Raw genomic sequence first — 19,880 nt, forward strand, 5'->3', positions numbered from 1 at the left:
CTGCAGAGGACAGCTTAAAGAAACATTTTGATTCCACAGTCTCCCAACAGTAAGGTAAATAAACCCTTTTTCTGTATGACCCAATTTACACTTTGGGAAGAATCCTGCATGTAGGAATAGAAAGAGTGAAGAAACAGTTGTATAAACCCTTTTGTCCTGAAGACATAATATTGTTACCTTTGTTAATAAAAATCAAGCTTTATGATCTTAACCTTTGACCCCGAAAGATGGTCTGAATTTTAAGTGCAGTATGAGGCATTTTTTTACCAGCACTCTGCTAACTTTAGATTTATAACTAGATTTATACTGGTGTATACTAAAAGTATCAGGCAAAGTGCACGGACTTTTGTACAGTTTCACATGCCAAAAAGTAATTTATTTATTTAAATTTTCCAAACCAACCTTTTTGAACGTGACGATCCTAAGGATTTGGTTCTTTCTGAAGAACTACTGCCCTAAAACCAAGAAAAAAAAAATCAAAAAGTCAACACATTTGTGACCAAGTGACCTGTCAACAAAAACAGTTTGTTACATTAACTAGAACACATCTCAGAAGTCACCAGCGCTCTTACAAAAAAAAAAAAAGGTAGGAAAAGCATTAGCAAAGTGACACTCAATTTCAACAGTCATGCCAGTTCAGTTAAACTAAATCTATGGAGTTTCAGATCAGTAGTAAGACTCCAAGAAGTCATTATTCTCTTAAAAACAGATTTAAAAATAGGTGTTGCCAAACTCTCAGCTAAGTCACTAACGCTGACTAACCTGCCTATGCAAACACCTTCAAAGAAATTAAGAGAGGGCACTGTTGTAAGTTGAGACATTCAGAGAGAAACACTGCATGTATCTCAAGCACTGAGTCTTCGTGACATTGAGGAAATTCTCTCCTTGCAGTTCTCACTTGCACTACCTGCTGGAAGTTCTCAGCTTTCTGGAGAACCGACTGAGAACAGCTCATGACCACTGCAACAAAGTGAATTTAGCATTTTCTATACCAGCCATTCTGCACTAGACATGCAACTAAAATTCAAAAGCATTTTTATTCCTACCTCTTCTCTATTGTTCTCCATTGAAGCCAGACTACTTTTAGGTTCTCTACTCTTACCTATGGAGAAAAATTAAAGACAGTGAAATGCAAGAAATATTAAAAGTTCTTCACATTGTACATCATCGCATTGTTTATGTTTCACCAGTGTGAATAAAGATGACTGTGTGACTTTCAGAGATCAACTGTTGCACAACAGAACAACAGTCCACTGAATAGCATACATTTTACAGAAATAATTTAGAAATTATTTTCAGTTAAATTGCTGACAGCCTAAAAGACAGCCTTCCCAGTGTCGAAGAAATATTGAAGAAATTAAAGTGTAATGCTGTATGAAGAAATAATACAGTTAGTGCATTTTTTTAATCTCTAAGAGGTTAGTTTAAGTATTTTCTCTTACACATCTTCACATTAAAAACACAGTATTAAATCTGTGATCATGGAACCACAGACAAAAATTCCATTTGATACAGGACATGATAGAGAATTCCCATTTCTCCATCTTGGGAACTGTGGAATTTAAAACCTAAAGCCATGCAACCTATTAGAACCTGTTCCATCCACCAGTCCAGGTAATGGAAGGGAAAGCTTCAAGTTCAGTTATTCAATGATACTTGTATGAAGTTGCTCAAAAGGCTTAGTAATATTTTAATAGATGCACTACTGAGAAAGACAGAAGTGGTAGCATAATTACAGGATATGTATCATGATCATTGGTGATTTTAACATAAGACTGCTAGCACTGCAACTTACTATATTCCTTACACTTCAGTTTTTGGAAAAACAATCAATTTTCTGCTAGAATCACAGAATGGTTTGGGTTGGAAGAGACCTTAAAGGTCATCTAGTTCCAAGCCCCAAGCCACAGGCAGGGACACCTTCCACTGCACCACAGTTTAGTTTATTATTCTGCTGAAGTATCACATGAATAGTTTCTTTTTCCTATGTTAACAGTTCAGTTTGATAGTGACACAAGGAGGTTAGCACCAACAGCAGCAGTCTCTCTCTCAAGACAAAATAATAAAAGATAGTAACGGCACACCAGAAAACCCATATAAGTTCATTATTTAGGACAACAGAAGTTCGAAAATAAACTCCGTAACACAGCCAACACACTCTCATTCTCCTGTACTCCATCACTTCAGCACAACTTTTAGCTCATTAAACAGTAGAGACTAAAAGGTTTTGCACCTGTATCCAGTCCTAATTAAACCAGGAAACAGATTTAACCTAGTTAAATTTAGAAACAAGTTTTACTCAGTACTCATGAAATATTTTCACTTTTTGCAACTAACCAAAACAAAATGTTTAAAATTCATTACTTACTTCTAACCTGTAAGTAAAAATTTCTAATACCAAATTTGACCTAGCGTAGGACTCAAGGTTTTTCAGAAGTATTATTTTGTTTTCAAATGTTTCCAGATTACACGTAGAAATCTTTTCGAAATAATTATGAAAGTATAATCTCCAGAACTTTTTCCACAAGTAGAAGGACTGCAAAAGCTTTACTTCAGCAGAAAAAACAAGATACTAGCCTTACACATTCAGGAAAACTGAACAAGGAACCCCTAGCACAGAAATAGAATCATAGGGTTGGAAGGGACCTCTGGAGATCATCTAGTCCAACCCCCTGCCAGAGCAGGGTCTCCTAGAGCAGGTTGCACAGGAACGCGTCCAGGCGGGTTTGGAATGTCTCCAGAGTTGGAGACTCCACCACCTCTCTGGGCAGCCTGTTCCAGTGCTCTGCCACCCTCACAGGAAAGAAGTTCCTCCTCATGTTTAGGTGGAACTTCCTACGCTCAAGTTTGTGCCCATTACCTCTTGTCCTGTCACTGGGCACCACTGAAAAGAGCCTGGCCCCATCCTCCTGACACCCACCCTTTAAGTATTTAGAAGCATTGATAAGGTCCCCCCTCAACCGTCCTTCTTCCAGACTGAAGAGACCCAAATCCCTCAGTCTTTCTTCATAAGAGAGGTGTTCCAGTCCCCTAATCATCTGGGTAGCCCTTTGCTGCACCCTCTCCAGCAGTTCCCAGTCCTTCTTGAACCAGGGAGCCCAGAACTGGACACAGCACTCCATGTGCAGCCTCACACCAGGGCAGAGTAGAGGGGGAGGATGACCTCCCTCGACCTGCTTGCCACCCCAGGATGCCATTGGCCTTCTTGGCCACAAGGGCCCATTGCTGGCTCATGGTCATCCTGTTGTCCACCAGGACTCCCAGGTCTCTTTCAGCTAGGCTGCTCTCCAGCAGGTCAGCCCCCGACCTGTACTGGTGCATGGGGTTATTCCTCACCAGGTGCAGCACCCTACACTTGCTCTTGTTGAATTTCATGCCACTTAAATCACATTAGGACTTTGCATAATTGCCCCAGTGAACTGTGATATAGTGAAGTAACAACACAAAGTTATTTGACTTTAGAATCATATATACATTAAAAATAAAAAAAAAAGTCTTTTTACCTATAGTTTTGTTTTTAGATAATGCTGGAGGAGAGTTTGCGTCCTCAGATTCTTCCGATGAGTGAGCCAAGAAGTCATGAAGTTTCTGCACTAGTGTATTCAACTTGCTTTCACTGTCAAAATACAAGTAAAACTTGAAGTTACCTATATATCTCACTCAAATTTAGCAAGCTTGAAAGGAATTATGTTTAATCTCTTCTTCAAGAAAACACCAAAGCAAACAAGAAAAACATACAATTTTGTTAAACCCTGAGGAAAATAATAGGTGCAGCCTTACTGACAAGAAAGCACCAAGGACTCCCTTAACAGCAACAAGAAAAAGCCTATTTTAAATAGTAAAAACTATAGTTTTTACTATTTAAAATATTTTTTGCTGTTTAAAATTATTTACAGAATTCAAGGAAGTCTGAGTGGTAATTCTGCTATGACACGAAAATACGAAAAATGAATGTAAGATTATATTTTCTCAGAAGCTGAACAGGTAAAATAATAAAATCTTTATTTTATTGCCTAAAATGTAACCTTTCAGGATATAAAACACTACAAATAGCAGAATTGCACCGACAACCTTAGAAACAAACAGGTCCATTGAGTATGACAGATCTACATCCTTATGCAAAGCTTCTATTAAATCAGCCACGTACATATATACTTTGGGTCCTGTATTAGTTTTGTCAAAATCCAGCCATGTAGAATCATTTCTTGATATGTTTGTATTAATTAATTTACAAAAAAATACTACCCTGGGGATTTTCACTAGGCAGTTTTAGACACCAGGAAATGTTAGTCTTGCCTTTTTACTGTAGTGAGTGCATACACGACTCTTTTATCCTATGCTTTTGTTAAAAAGCTATACTGCTTCATAATCAACATGTTATTCCCTCTCATTGTATGTTGTTTATTTCAGATTTTCTCCTCCCAAAGCTTTCAGAATTTCTTGAGACAAGTGCCTTTCCCTAGCCTCAAGTGCACTGCCTGAGGCCAGGAGCAGTCGGCCTTTTAGGCCCATATCCAGAGTTGTCAGTCTCCGCTGTTTGTCACTGCTTCCCTCTGGACACTATCAGTCCTCCACAATCTGCCAGCTGATATGGCTGAGCCATCACACCTTATCGCCTGCTACATATGGGTTTTCAAACTGCTGAACTACACTACACCTTTCATAAATTAACCCAGTTACAGGATACAGGCTCTCACCCTTTTCACTTTTTATCTCCCCATTACTTTCAAACTAGTCTTCTGACAGCAAGAAGTAAGATTTTTCTGCCTGTGTTGTACAGGTTGTAGCAACTTTTGAATACTTATCAGAAGCTCAATCCACTCACCTTTGCCATCTCTACTATTTCTCTGAACACATCGATTTATTAACTTCTGACTTTCAATTTAAGTGTTATTGCTAAAAAAAAAAAATAAAAATCACCTGTTTTATAAGAAGGACATGCAGGCGAATGTTCTCTTGAGCAATGACTGAAAGGGTATCATCACATTAATGCAAATGACTATCTGAACCAGTGAAAATAACCACATATAGACCAGCATAAAACATCCTTTTAAAGAAAAAACCAAACCTGTAATTTCTTTAAATCTTCTGAAGTACTCAAAATAAAACAAAACAGCACTTTGTAATGGAAAGATTTTCTGCATGACTACAGGACACTTTTCTTTCAAGGCTACATACATACCATCACTCACTTGAGCAACTTTAAAAGTGGGTAACAAAGCCTGTTTTACTCTCAAGTGTATCTTAAAATTTCTCTCTCAATCTGTTTAAAAGTCTTTCCCTCTAATTACTGAACTCATGCTGCTACACAACTGCCAGTCCCTAAACTTGGGCTTCCCTTTTTGTCATGGATGGAGGGCATACTTGGAAAACATTACAGATGATAATGGTACACTTCAGTTTTAACAGATTGCATGCTCTGCTTTGGAAAGGAGATTTAATGACAATTTATTCACATTTAGTTTAAAAAAAAAAAATTAAAGAGTTGTTCAGAATTATTTGATAGTAAAAGTACATAAAGAGATTTTATATCCATTACAGATGGTCTGAAGAACTAATGCACATTCAGAAAGGCCGCAAAAAAAGTACATTTTTGGTAGTAAAACCAAAAAAATCCACATGTGGAATTCTGCTCACTTAGTTCATAAATAACTTGTTTTGGTAACAACATTTTAGAAAAGAAAATGAGTTTAATATTATTGTTCTCAATACAAAACAAATTCAGAATAGTATGCATGTGTCTTTGTGACTAACACTTGGAACATTTATTAACCCTTATCCTAACTAGCCTAAAATTATAATTTCAGAGGAAAATGTTCATACCGACAAACAATCAAAAAAAAAAAAATCTACAGACTAACACTAAAGAGTCTTCTCAACTTGCTTTTCCTCTTGATTATTCAGCATTTTGCACATAAGCCTGTACTAAGGACTATCAGGTCAAATGTAAGTAAAGGTGTTACGCTTACTATACTTCACCACAAAGACATTTAAATTTAGGGCAGTGCTTTACCTGTTTTTGTACAAAAGCAATTTTATGTCATGCATTTATAGTTGAGAACATATTATCTACAATCTTTTTTAAAGCTTCTACTGCAAAATCCTCATTTCTTTGTAATACATTAATACTCACTATTAAATTGATCACAACCTATAAAATGTGCGTTTAAAACAAAACAAAAAAACATAGGAGCCTAAAAATTTACAACCATCTCGGAAGCACTAAGTGAAACAAGCAGCCTCCCTCTACTATACAGCAACAGTCCCTACACTATTTACTGGAGTTTTCAGGCTTGCATGTTCTAAGCAACTGGCTTCACCATCAGTCCAGAGCTATTTCAACACCGTTTAGCCTAATTAAAACAGGAAAGAAAGGAAAGGTGTCCTACTATTATTGGTTTGGCCATGAACCTGATTTGTGACCTTGGGAAACTATCTTAGAAGAATACCATTTCTTACCTAAATTCAGAGCAAGTGCTGTAATCTTAAACAGTAAATGCCTAGCCCTTATTAGGATAAAAAAAAAGTATGTAATATGCAAATCACATTACTAGGCTAAATGATTCTACAAATCAATAGACTTTATAAGAAGAAAAGTGAAGGGACAGGTGGTGTCCTGATCTAGACACAACATACTTAATGCAAATGCACTACCATCAGCAACGATGCTAGTGCCTCTGGGATAACATATTTAAGAAGGGGGAAAAAAAAAGCTGGGCAACAGCAGCCCGAGAGAGCAGTGAGAATATGTGAGACAAACAACTCTGCAGACACCAAGGTCAGTGAAGAAGGAGGGAGAGGAGGTGCTCTGCACCAGAGCAGAGACTCCCCTGCACCTGGTGAAAGGCCATGGTGAGTCAGGCTGTCCCCCTGCAGCCTACACAGGTCCATGGTGGAGCAGATAGCCACATGCAGCCCATGGAAGACCCCACGCTGGAGCACGTGGGTGCCTGACAGAAGCTGTGACCCTGTGCAGAGTCCGCACTGGAGCAGGCTCCCAGCAGGACCTGGAGACCCATGGAGAGAGAAGCCCACGCTGGAGCAGGTTTGTTGGCAGGACCTGCGACCCCACGGGGGACCCAGTCTGTTCCTGAAGGACTGCACCCATGGAAGGGACCCATGTTGGAGAAGGTCATGGAGGACTGTCTCCCATAGGAGGGACCCTATACTGGAGCAGGGAAAGAGTGTGAGGAGGAAGGAGCAGCAGAGACAACATGTGATGAACTGCCCGCAACCCCCATTCCCCATCCCCCTGTGCCACTCGGCAGCAGGAGGTAGAGAAATCAAGCGTGAAGTTGATCCCAGAAAAAGGGAGGGATGGGGGAAGGTGTTTTAGGGTTTAGTTTTATTTCTCATTACCCTACTCAGATTTTATTGCCTGGAAATTAAATTAATTTTGGATTATACTGTGAAACTACACTAGAAAAACCTTGTTATTGTGCTCAGTTTCTATCTACTTTCTTCAGACACTTCAAAAACATAAGTGGGGAATGTCCCTGTTATTGTTAACATCTGGAAGAACAGTTTTAAAACTGTATTTTCTTTAAACAAATTAATTTCTCATTCTTCCAGAAGATCCTATCAACTTTTAGTCTAATTCAATGTCCCTCATCTGAATTTCAAGTGGCTCCTGAAAGTCGGTGAAACAGGAGTGCTTTCCAGCTTTTCATCTATGTCAATGCTGACAAATACGCTTTTCCTAAATTTTTCCTATCTTAAGTACTCACCTTCCTTAAGTTTAACACTTCCCTAAAATTTTTCTATGTTTAAACTTTTAAAGTAGTTCAAGGGCACAAGTTTTTTAAATTAATCTCTACAGTTGCTTCAAGTTAAGTCAAATCATTTTTCACTTTTGAAGTTGAAATAAAATACTGCAGAACAAGTATTAAGCAGACAAAATTAAACAATCCTTAGGAAAAAAAAATTAAAGAAAAATAAAACCAAGCGTGCTTTTAAACCGCCGGTCTGTAGACTACTATCCTCTGCTTCAGATTGTATGCCCATGTGAATGGTAGAAATCCAACAGCCCACAGCAGAATTCTGGATATTTTAATTAAGACTGTGGGAAGAGGAAGAGAAAGAAAAAGACCGTGTCCACATCAGAACACAGAAGAGTTTGGTGCTGATGACCCAATATCCATGCTACACACATTTCAGCAAGCCAAACTAGGCTTAGTCCGGTTCTGCAGACTGAACAAGCACTAGCAGTTGGAGCACATCAAGAATGCTGAAGCACATCTCTCCATTTAGTTCCACACAGAAGGAATCCAGTTTGTGCACTCCAACGACCCCCTGCATTATCAACAAAACTAATAAGCAAAGACAATCTGGAAACAGCTTTCAAAAATGCACTTCTTAATTCAGATGCTAATATGCATGAACCCAAAGTTCTGAAGGAGGTCACAACATATTTTTCTAAAGCATTTCTATGTCTAATGTGTTACAAACATGACCACCTTTGACAATTACTGTTTTATAGTAAATAAAGCTGAAACTGATGTAATTTAATTCAACACAAAATTTCAGAACTCACACTAGGCATCCTTTTTTCCGCCCCCCTCCCCCAAAAAAGTATGTAACTTCTTTTCATACTTCCTAAGCCTTGATACAATCAGGACAGTATTCTGTCACCTACAAATCTTCATAGAAGTTTTTCTTCATGAGAAGGAAAAGTACTAGACTTACCCCAATTCAAAGATTTCAGTTACAAGAGCAGAGCCTACATAGTCATTTCATATGAAATGTATCGATATTGTGGCTGAACACACACGAATCAAATAGCCTAAGACCACTGTAAAGAGTGAAAGACGACAAAACCTACAACAGAAGTTTCTTATTTTCTTATCCCTAATCTGAAGGGGAGTGAATATACCTGCAACATGCAAAGAAACCTACTTCTCTCTGAAAAAAATACGTAACCAGAAAATAAAATCAGCCTACCACTGTATCCATTGGACAAGTAAAACAATATGGTTTTACAAAGGTGGAGAAACAGACCAGTTCCTACTGTTTGTTTTTTAACTCAACAGTGGTTTTCCAAGGGCAAAGCAACATGATATTGTACAGCCCAAATCAGACTAATATTTTTATAACTTATTTATACTGATACACCAATTATGCCAAAATAAGTGAGGCTTTACAATCAGGATTCACACAATCTGCTCAAGTTGGCATGAACCAGCTCTACTGCCACAGGATGCAAACCCTCGTGCCCCAACACACACACACGATGCCACCTACACCCTCAGTTCTCTCCTTTCTCTTCCACATCAGTACGAGTATTTGTTTTAACCTATGCACAGAAGCTGATCCATATTGAAAGTAGCCATTTCTTCTACCAATTCTAGATAATTTCCCTAATCCAGGTCACTGCTCATTGGTACAAATGTTTCTGCAAGAAGAGGTGATGATAGCCCAAGCTGGGGAGGAAGGGACTATAACTTCAGTGGCAGCAATACACTATGTGAGCTTGAATGATCACGCAGCAGCAAAATTAGTTGGTGAGGCAAATGACACCAAGAATCCCAGAATCATCTAGGTTGGAAGGGACCTCTGGAAATCACTTAGTCCAACCTCCCAGCAAAAGCAGAGACAGCTACAGGAGGTCATCCAGAAATACATCCAGTCAGGTTCTGAGTACCTCCACCAACGGTGGCTCCACAAGCTCTCTAGGCGACCAGTTCCAGTGTTTGACCATTCTCACTGTAAAAAAGTTCTCAGATGTTTAGATGGAACCGTACAACATTACACTTATTAAATCAGATACAGTCAGAAAACACCTGAATACCAAAGCTCTGACTGAGAAGAGATGCAGGCATCTAGCACTTCTTCAAACTCAAAGATTCCATGCTTACGACTTCGTTAACACAGACTCACTCTTTTACTTTGTTTAGAAATGACTTTAAATTCACAGGGGCTTAATCAAGCCATACCATCCAGTTGAAGACACAGGCTGAAGTAACTTTGGAGCTTAAGTACACCATACCAGGTTCAGACAAGTAAACAGAATTATTTTCCTCCAGACACACAAGGGGAATGAAAAAGCAATGGTTAAAAGTCACTAAGAGACCCCTTATTCTGCTTATTCTGTTCAAGGAAGATTACACAATTTCTTTTTGTTAAGGTGCTATCCAAACAACCATATCAGGGTTTGGCTAGGAGTTACCATGCTTCACTAAAAAGTGAAAAATTCTTTGTTTTTTGATGTGTTTCTTTAATGGGAGCTAAAAAAAAATTAAAGAAAAAAAAACTAAGACACAATCTCATTGTTAGGTTGGTTTGAATGCCACATAGAAGTCTGTAACTTTGATGGCAAAATCATCTGGAAGCTAAAAAAGACTGAAGTCAACCACTTGAAAAATCTAAATACAGTATTTTCACCTTTATGAGACAAAAATCATGGCTAAGTCAATACCTTACTACAGTGATTCAGGAAAGGAAGTTCAAACTAGCATATATAACATACAAAATAGAAAGCTGTATTTAAAAGCCTTAAAGATGCTTTGTTTAAAGGGAGAGAAGGCCTCCACATCCAATAGCATCATGTCCCTCTAACTCTAAAACCACCTTCTCTTTTGCTTCATTTGCCTTTTGCTTCCTGGAGTTCAATCACAGATTCTCAATGAGACATCATTCATTACAAACTCTGCCTAAGAATTAAAGTGTGTAGCTTCAAGTCTCCCAGATATTTCCAATCACGTTTGCTAGAGGTTTTAAGGGTTGTAGTCCATCTGAAGCACAGTTTTTTACTTCACATGATGAAAAGTCACGTCAGTTTGCCCCACTGTCAGTCCTGAATTTATTGCCTAATTTTTGGGGGGTTTGCTTTACACAGTAGGTGTATTTGCCCAACAAGGCTTCTACAGCTGAACCCATAAAGACCTACAGTTGGACAGAGCTAATAAGACAGAAATTTCTACAACTGTGCAGCTTTCAGACTTGCAAATAAACTGCAAAAATGGCAATAAAGCTGAAATTGGTCAACATCCTGCATAATCAAGTTCTTGAATTTTTCAAGGTTTCACTCTTTTTCTAAATTTAAAAAAAAAATACAACAAGCAAATCAACATCCATCAATCCATCATCCATCTTGAATGATAACTGCCTGGTGGCAAGACGTTATAACAAATTACGAAAGCTTTACACTCTTCCTTTAGTAAATCAGGGCACTTTACCTACCACCTTTTAACATCAATATAAAACCTTGCATTATATTTGCTACTGAATTTCTTCAATTTCTTCTTTCTCCTCCTGACTCGCTACTGGAACAACCTGCAGCTGACCTATCTATGAACTGATTTATGTTTCCAAGTCACCTGCAGGCACAAGCTGAGCTCCAGTGATACGAAATGTGATTTCATGAGGTTCAGTGGTATCCTTAGGCTTTCCTGCTTATAAAAGACACATCTAGGGATCCAATTTAAAAAACTTACTTTGTCACGGACTGCAGGCATTTGTTTTTATGGTGAATACAGCACATTTTAGTATTATTTTTGATACTTTCTTTTGGTGAGGTATATCCATGTAAAAAGCACTAACTTTTCCCCTCTTCAAGCAGAGAGTGCAACTGCTCATCTATAACGGTACTGGGAATTTCAATTTCCACAATGGTAAGGCCATCCTACTACTGAATTTGTACTATACACCCCCTTGTGACACCAAATTGTCTCACAGCAAATGAAGATACCTTCAGTCAAGCTCTACAGAGATCCTGACACAAAGCTTACAAAACCCAAACAGAGACAGTATTGTACTAAAACAGAAATAATGAAGTCACCACCGTAAGTTCCTCTCTTAGAGAATTTCATTTAATTAGTGCAAACACACTGGCTCTGGGGCACACCTGACACAGAAGATGACAGCGCCCCTTCTTGAGGGAAGAGTCAAAGAATCTGCTTACCACATGACTGTGTAAAAGACAGCTAACTTGCACTGTACCTTCGGACAATATGTAAGATTGCTACTGACTTACTTCCAATTAGATTATTATGGCATTAAAAAACATGCCTCAAACAATCCTATAATATCACATAGAATAAGACATTCAGGTGACTCAAAAATGCAGAAAAATTAACAAAAACGTTAAGATCAAGCTACCATATTATCATACCGAAATTTGCAAAGTCTGAATCATTAAAAACATGAAGTTTATTTTGCCAACTTAAAAAAATCTAGTATCACAACATTGACTACCAGATGGTTCAAGTGAGTAAGATTCAAAAGTTGTTTTCTTTTTCTATTGTTGTGCTTATTTTGTACAATGTAGGAACCGATTGGTTTTTTGGGCAAAAGCTGTAGAGAAGTCTTTATAAACCTTTTACAGAGGCCGCATTGTTATTTTTTTTAAGTTTCTTAGTAAGTTACTCCAGTTTTCATCACGTTTTTCAACATCCCAAACTTCTCATCCTGGTGGTGGGAGACTCCTAGGTTCTCAATATTCAATGAAAGTATTGCATATAACAAAAGTTTAAAACTTCATAGCTAGCAGGCTAGTATTGATTGATTACTCTCCTTTTAAACAGTGTAAGTCTATATTCCAGAACAGCTGGGAAAAGATTTTCCATCAAAATTCTATTGTTTGCACATCTTCCAAAGAATTCTAACAACAATCTCCCAGTTTTATTTCTGTATGCGTCTTACATGAGCAAAACTACAGATAAGAGAAGATGAAACGAATGTGTAGGGGTGACTGTGCAGGGTGACAGAAATGCAGGCAGCTGACAGGCCAACAGGACTTGTGGGAAATTGGAACAAAGGAGAGAGAGAAAGAATGTGTCTGTGTGATTTTCTTTTCCCTCTTGCTCTCTCCAACTCCAATTTTAAGTAGAACTTGAATTGACAGAAAATAAGAAAAAGCCCATGCAAAGTATTCATCAGCTTATAACCCTGAAACCATAGTACCCTACAATGTCATGCCTACTTCCTAGAAGAGCACCGCTCTTCCAAAAAACCAAACCATTCAAGATGAGCTCTATACGGGATGAGAATTACAAAAAACATTTAGACTGAATGAGAACTGAGTTCATAAACAGAAGAAAAGTTTGGAGCATCCAAAAAAAAAAATATTATGTCCACCTACTTAAAAGTAGTTTGTTGCAGTGCCTGCTTATTACATGGGACAGATCCAACCCAAAGACTACATACAATCTCACATCTATTTTGTACATACTTTTTGATCTTCAAGATTACAAATAATCTCAAATAATACAATTTACCTTTCTGTCTACAGGTAATCTGAAAAATTGCATGCAAAATGTATGAGTTTCTGTATCCTCTTCTACTGAAGCACCAACTAAAGCAGACCCTTAGTAGCAACACTAATTGTTGCACTAATGACAACATAAGAATATGGAAAGAGTTAAGTACAAAATCTTCATAATGTAGACCAGGAGCAAGTGGTTCAAAAAACAATAAAGCAGAATATGGGAAAACAGAGAACAAAACACAATAGTCACAGTAAAATAGAAAGCAAAATGAAAAAGCATTTTTCAGAATATATAATACTAATTGACTGTTCTACAGTCATAATAAATATTAGTAAGCTGGATCTTTTTGCTATACAAAAATCAAACTCTACCCTTGATGTTCGGGGACTGGTGAAGAAAAAGGAGAAAGCCCCTTAATTAGTATTTTAGTCTATACATGAAATAATCAATCCAACACAAATGTGGTTTAACCTGTCAAAATACATTAAGAACACAGAGGGGGGAAAAAGTAGGAGTGAGAAAGGGGGAGAGATGGGCAACCCCTATCTTACAAAATAAGGAAGAAAACATACGCAGAACAAACTGCTAACTTTGTTGGGAAGTCATGCACCAAATAATGTATATTTGCGATACTCATGACTTGCATCCAAGACGTGATCAACATCAATAACAATTATAGTCTTTTAAAAATCTCTTTCTGTTAGAAGTAGATGACATATGCATTACTTTCTCAGAAACGTTAAGGCTTTAAAATCAAGCAATACACAAGAGAACTACCATCCGTTTAACTTTTGGCTGGAACTAAACAGAAGTTATGAATTACTCAAAATAAGTCTAAAACCGTGTGGTAAAGATACACAAATATGACCAGAGAAAAAACTTTATCCAAAGCTCAGTGATCAAGACAGCACGACGCTTCCCTTTCCTAACACTGTTTGATTTTGATGATATGTGCAACATTCGTGAGGGTCAAGTGACAATACTTTATTGTTTATATAGTGCCTCAGGCATTTGGAGTATTTGCGGTTGATGGCCTGTTCATCAGACCCCTTGAGATACCGATAAACTGAAAGCACACAATGCCAACTATTGATTAATAGTTGAACATGGCGTTTTTCTGAACACTGACTTTACTCGGGGTTTTTTTGTCAGCTTGCTTACTTTACGCAGCAAAATAGGAGCATAACACGGCAGGACACTGCTCTGCAAAGGTAAAGGGAGATGCTTGTAAACCAGCGTGAAAACAGACCCCTCACGGGGGGGGATCGGCGGGATGGAAGGACTTTTACTACAGCGCAAACACGTGGGGCGGGGGCGGACAAACGGAGGGCACATCCCCGCGGCGGGGGCACGGCGGGCGATGGCGGCCCCGCCCCTCCGGGCCTTCCCGCCGAAACGGGACGGGACAGCCCTACACGCCCCTCGGGCCCGGGCCCGGCCCCGACCCCGCCGTTCCCGGGGAGGAGGGGCGTGCGTGCCGCCGCTGGTCAAGCGCCGGGCCGCGGCGAGGTGACGGCCCGGCCGCCGCCGTCCCCGGCCCCCCCCACCCCAACCCTACGCTACGCTACCTACCCGCGCCTCCCGCCGCGCCATCCCCCGCCGCCCCAGGCCCGTCCCCGCCCCACACCCGCTGCCGGGCCGCGGCCCGAGGCGGGTGGTGCAGCGGCGGAGGCCGCCCGCCAGCAGCGGCTGCCGCTCCCCCCGTCATGGGCGGGCTCCGGGCCGTACCTCACGGGCTCTGCGGTCATGTCTCCGCTGCCGCTGCTCGGTGCGGCCGGCCGGGCCGGAACCGGGCTCAGGCGCTGGACGGAGACAAAGCCGTTATTGCCACCATCACAAGCTCCGCCGCCATCTTATCGGAGGGAGGCTGAGGGAGACCTGCCTCCTGCCGCCTTCTTCCTTCGCCGACTCCCATTGGCTCCTCGCCGCCCCCAGCGATTTTCTAATTGGGCGGCTCCGACCGGGCCTGTTGCTAGGGTCGTTCACGTCACCGTCCCAACCTTCCCCGCTCCGATTGGCTAGAGGGAGGGTTACATCACCGGCAGGAGCCTGACGTCACGCACCAAGTCCCGTGACATCATTTCAAAACAAAGTGTATTGACGACTTTGCCCAGCAGGAGGCTCCCGCCTACAGGCGCCCCATGGCCTCCGCCATTGCAGCGGGAGCCGGGCGCAGGGTCCGGTCTCACCCCATCCCCAGCCACCACCTCCATCCTCGGAGCACCCCAGCTTTGGGCGATCACACAACCTGGATTCAACACCATCGAGTTGATCACGGCATTTAAATACACCTGCCATCCGAAGAGTAACACAGCGATGACAGCCAAACCCTAACACCAGCACCACCCTAACCCTCTGTGGGGGTCAGCCACTGACTCAAGCTGCGCAGGGCAGAATCAAGCTTTAGGGGAGAGCATTTCCCAACAACAGCATAAAGAGCAAGATACGAATGTCAGCTCTACTGAGAATTATCAAGGTTGAACAGCACCCGAGTTACAATGCTAGCAAGAACATCACTTAAGCCCAGCTTTGCTAGAGCTTTTTTTAAAAACAGCAAATTCATTAGATAAGGAAACATCGTTGGCAGCTTCACATAAGTATGCCAAGATAATTTTCCCTGCTTATACTAGCAGCTTCTACATTCCCATCAGATGTTAAAATCTATATGAAAAGGACTGGAATATATCCCTGTTGAGAGGGAAACAAGCTACATGCTTTCGTGAGAAGGCTCCCAAGCTCCACAGGCCGGCGTTTTCATGGAAACTTCCGTCTCCCCACACGAATTAAGCAGAACAGACCATCAAAACCAAGTCCGGTACCACACAGAATCTGAAACAGGTGGCACAAGTATTACTCCCTTATGATAAAGATAACCAATTTTGAAAATTAATGTTTTTCTACAGAAATTTAAAAAAAAGTACCAACTCACCTGGTTTCATAAAGCAATGTGTGAAATACAAGAAAAAAATTGTAAGTGAAAGCCTTGTCATCTTAAGTATAACTATTCCTTCGTATCTATTTCATTCTAAAAGGCAATGATAACAGAATAAATAGCATTTTTGCACTTTGGCACATGCAAGCTTACACATCCCAGGGAAATTCTACAAACTGGTCTAAACAGAATTTGCTTTAGAATTTAACATACTACCCAAGAACTGCATCCTGTATTTGCTGAATTAGAGTAATACCAAACAGCAGATTTAACAGCAGCTTTGTTAACAAATGCCATCTCATGGTCAATGCTATAGTTTTAGAAGACCAAAGCATCACCTGCCTTCTAACTAGATTTTAGAAGGGAAAAAAAAAAGTGTTAAATGACTGCTACAAATTCCATTAAAAAAAATTGCAAAAAGCTATTCCATTTTTTTGCCACCAGACAGATGAACTACACCAGAAGCCTTACCTATTCTTAGCTCTGCATTAGTATTCCAATTATGTGATTAAAATAAGAACACAAAACATTTATTTTCCCTCTTCAAGGGATCTAGTCTTCTTTATAGTCTAATATATGTATTTATTCTAAATCAGTAGTATATGTATTTATTACTTTTACTCTATAACATTTTTTTCTTTTACTATTTCCTTAGGAGATAGAAGCAGGTATTTAAAAGCAGTTTTTAAAAAAAATCAAACCGTTTAATTGCCTCCAATTCACAACTTCTACGTAAAGTTGCACATGAAAAAGAAAACTTGTGAGAAAAGTCAAGATAAAGGAAGAATGGAAACGTTCCCATCTCCCGACAATTACTCCAGAAGACAAAACCTGACAGTATCATGAGGCTGTCAAAAAACAAATTGTGGAAGCACAGGGCAATCTGCGAATGGAGAGAGGCTGCGTGCACCTGTAGAGAAACATTCTGCACATCTAACACCCACAGTTAAGTTCCCCCAGCACACAGGACCCCTTCCCCCAGCACTCCACTAGCGGACACCACTGCCTGCTCCAATATACCTGGAAGAATGAGGATTCAGAGCTTGGTTTGCAGGACAAACCAAGGGCCACTGTAGAGTCTCATCACACAGATTTCCCCCCCCCCCCTAATGATAGTAATTAGTTTTCTTAAGTAGATATTAGCCTACTTTTAAGAAAAATGGCTGAAAGACATGTATAGTTACCAACTGACAAGAGAATATTTTAATAACTTTACGTGCTCCTGACCTAGAAATACAAACTACATATACATCTTTTTCAGATTATTATCTGTAGTAAAAGTAGCACAATTAATCCAGAACAATAAAACGCTATGCTTAAATTCATTTTATAGGAATGGTCAAGATCTGAGCTTTTAAATGGAATAGATTATGTGCAAACTCGTTCTCTATTTGTCAGACAAAAAAGCATGATAAAAACTGTAAACAGACAACTGCTTACTCAAGAGCTTGGGTTTGTTCTTCGTTTTGCTGTTATTCTATACCCCTTAAAAAGTTCAAAGTGATGGTGTAGAATCAGTTTAGTGGCGGCTTGTATTTGATAATTAAACCTTTTCAGCATGAGAAAGCAGTAAACAACAAGGTCCAATCAAGAAACAAAGTGCCAGTGCTTTTCCAAATCCTTTGTGAGAATTAATTTCTTATAACAGATGAAAGCACTTAAAAATTTTAACTTCTTTAAAAAGTCTGATTGCAGCATAAGTGATTTTCTGCTGTAGACTGGATAACTTTTAAAACACACTATCAGAAACCATTGCCAATAAGCCATAAAGGAACACTACAGGCCATTCTTTTCTCACGATAGAGTTTGGCTAAAAGATGCCATGATCTAGCATAATGCGATGTCATAGGCGGTATATCCAAACAAGCATAAGCGATTCAGGTATTTGATTTTCTTTGGATGTTCCAAATGTTTAGGAAGTTAAGCAATTGACTTTTTTCAGTACTTCGCAAACTTCTACTTTGTCAAGAATATAGACTAGGAATAAAAAGTCACAGTTTTGCTTACTTTTACACTTTCTTAACAAGGCTTAGAAAAAACCTTGCAGTACGTTTAGTTAGATGTCCCAGTAGTCATGACCATAAAAGCATCTACATTTTTCTACTAGTGGCAGCCATCTGTGTAGGCAGCCATCATCTCATCACATTCCCCAGACACTGATGGCTGTCCCATTGCCTGCCAAAAGGTTTCAGTTGTTCTTACCCTCATGTCTGAATGTGTATCTTAATCACACAATTGCCTATGTACAGTCGGCCACACGGACATCACCACCCAAGGGATTAATTAAGGTTATTTGCACAAGCACCAAGTCATACACAGCAGATGCAGAGCTGAGCACAATTTCCATCTTGCTGGAGGACTAAGCAGCTCTGCCCCTGAAGAGCACGTGCTTCCAAAGCATCTCTGTGAAAGACTTATCTGCAGGAATGACTACTAGGCACCACCATTATGAAGCATGCTCTGCGCTGAACACTAGAGTGGTTTGAAGACAGGAGCTTCCAGTAAATTGTAGATAACACAAACCCTTACCTAGATTAATCCAATTAGATTTACTGTCTTGCTTTGGGCTTACCTCAGAGAGCTCCCTGAATTATTCCTAGCTATTATCCCCAAAATAATTTTTAAATGCACCACAGCCCCTACTCAAGAGCAGAAAAAGCAGTAGTCTTTGAGGCCAGCTACATTAATGAAACCACACAGTCCATTTTCAGCTACAGCATAGAGCATTTCCTCCTTTTATTATAAGTGTTCTCTAAAAGGTTAGCTTTTACAGTACTTCTGAGCTCTTGAATGACTCACTTTCTAAATGAGATGGCCTCATCAAACTCCCAGTTTTAGCAAACCAGTTCTCAAATGCATTGTCTCTTCCACCTTTGTACTAACTAGTTAGTGAGATGCACGTGTCAATGGTCCCAAAGAATCACTTTGGGTACTAATTATAGCTAGCCATTACCTCTCAAGTGCTGCACAAGTTAAATCTTTCTAGAATTGCATCCTCTCTAAATCAGCTACAGGTCCTTGCAAGCACTCAAACTTCCTTTGCTCCACTATCACACTTGTTCCGTCCTCCATGCACTTCAGTTTCAGCCTAGAGAGCAGAAAAACTGTTGGAAAAAGTAAGCATTATTTTCATTTCATATGTCAGCATGGAAAAAGAGAAAAACCCAAAACTCTTAACCTGTATACCACCTTAAGTGGAAGTCAACGTGTCTCCACCATCAGTCAGCATGATATGCAACTGTCTAAAGTTAGTCAATAAATAATTAGATACTTTATCCTATCCCTCTAAAAAGCATGTACCACGTCAGAAAACAAGTCTGAACGTTTAAGAAAAAACATTACAACTTTAGAATGAGATTTGTAAGACTTTTACCTGCATTGCTAATGACTGAATTACAACCAACCTTAAAGTTTATTGGAAGCATTGTACGAACAGGGCAGGAAAATAAACAACAGGCATAGTAGTCCAGAGATGTTCCAGGCAAATCTACAGCACTAATTAGATTCCACCTCCAGAAATGCTATTAGTGGATCTGTCTAGGACTCCAGGAAGCCAAGCTTTTCACCTCAGGACAGCTATCAAAGACAAGTAAAATCCATGCAATCTTCATGCTGTTAAGGTGGCTACATGAGAAGACTTCTAGTATTGACATTTTGGGCTGTAATTTCCCACATAAACATGCTACTAACACAGTCTACTCAGCCATACTGAGGTTATTTGCTATATACACATTTTTATTAAC

The 19,880-nt window shown here is 39.7% G+C and overlaps 1 protein-coding gene across 6 annotated transcripts in view; it reads right to left on the minus strand.

Moving 5' to 3' along the window:
- Positions 1–15,165, minus strand: part of ATRX (ATRX chromatin remodeler) — an 84,723-nt gene extending 69,558 nt beyond the window's left edge. For 2 of the 6 annotated variants that reach the window (XM_054214056.1, XM_054214055.1), the window contains exons 1-4: positions 14,934–15,163; positions 3,504–3,616; positions 1,047–1,102; positions 403–455 (exon numbers count right to left, since the gene is read on the minus strand). In XM_054214056.1, coding sequence (XP_054070031.1) covers positions 403–455; positions 1,047–1,102; positions 3,504–3,616; positions 14,934–14,953 — 242 coding nt within the window. In that variant the 5' untranslated portion in view covers positions 14,954–15,163. Of the gene's footprint in view, positions 1–402; positions 456–1,046; positions 1,103–3,503; positions 3,617–8,150; positions 8,293–14,933 lie in introns of all 6 variants that reach the window. The other 4 variants (XM_054214057.1, XM_054214054.1, XM_054214062.1 and 1 more) reach the window with 4 other exon arrangements.
- Positions 15,166–19,880: the final 4,715 nt, after the last annotated feature.

The sequence above is a fragment of the Rissa tridactyla genome, chromosome 9, assembly GCF_028500815.1.
Source record: "Rissa tridactyla isolate bRisTri1 chromosome 9, bRisTri1.patW.cur.20221130, whole genome shotgun sequence".
Taxonomy (NCBI): domain Eukaryota; kingdom Metazoa; phylum Chordata; class Aves; order Charadriiformes; family Laridae; genus Rissa; species Rissa tridactyla.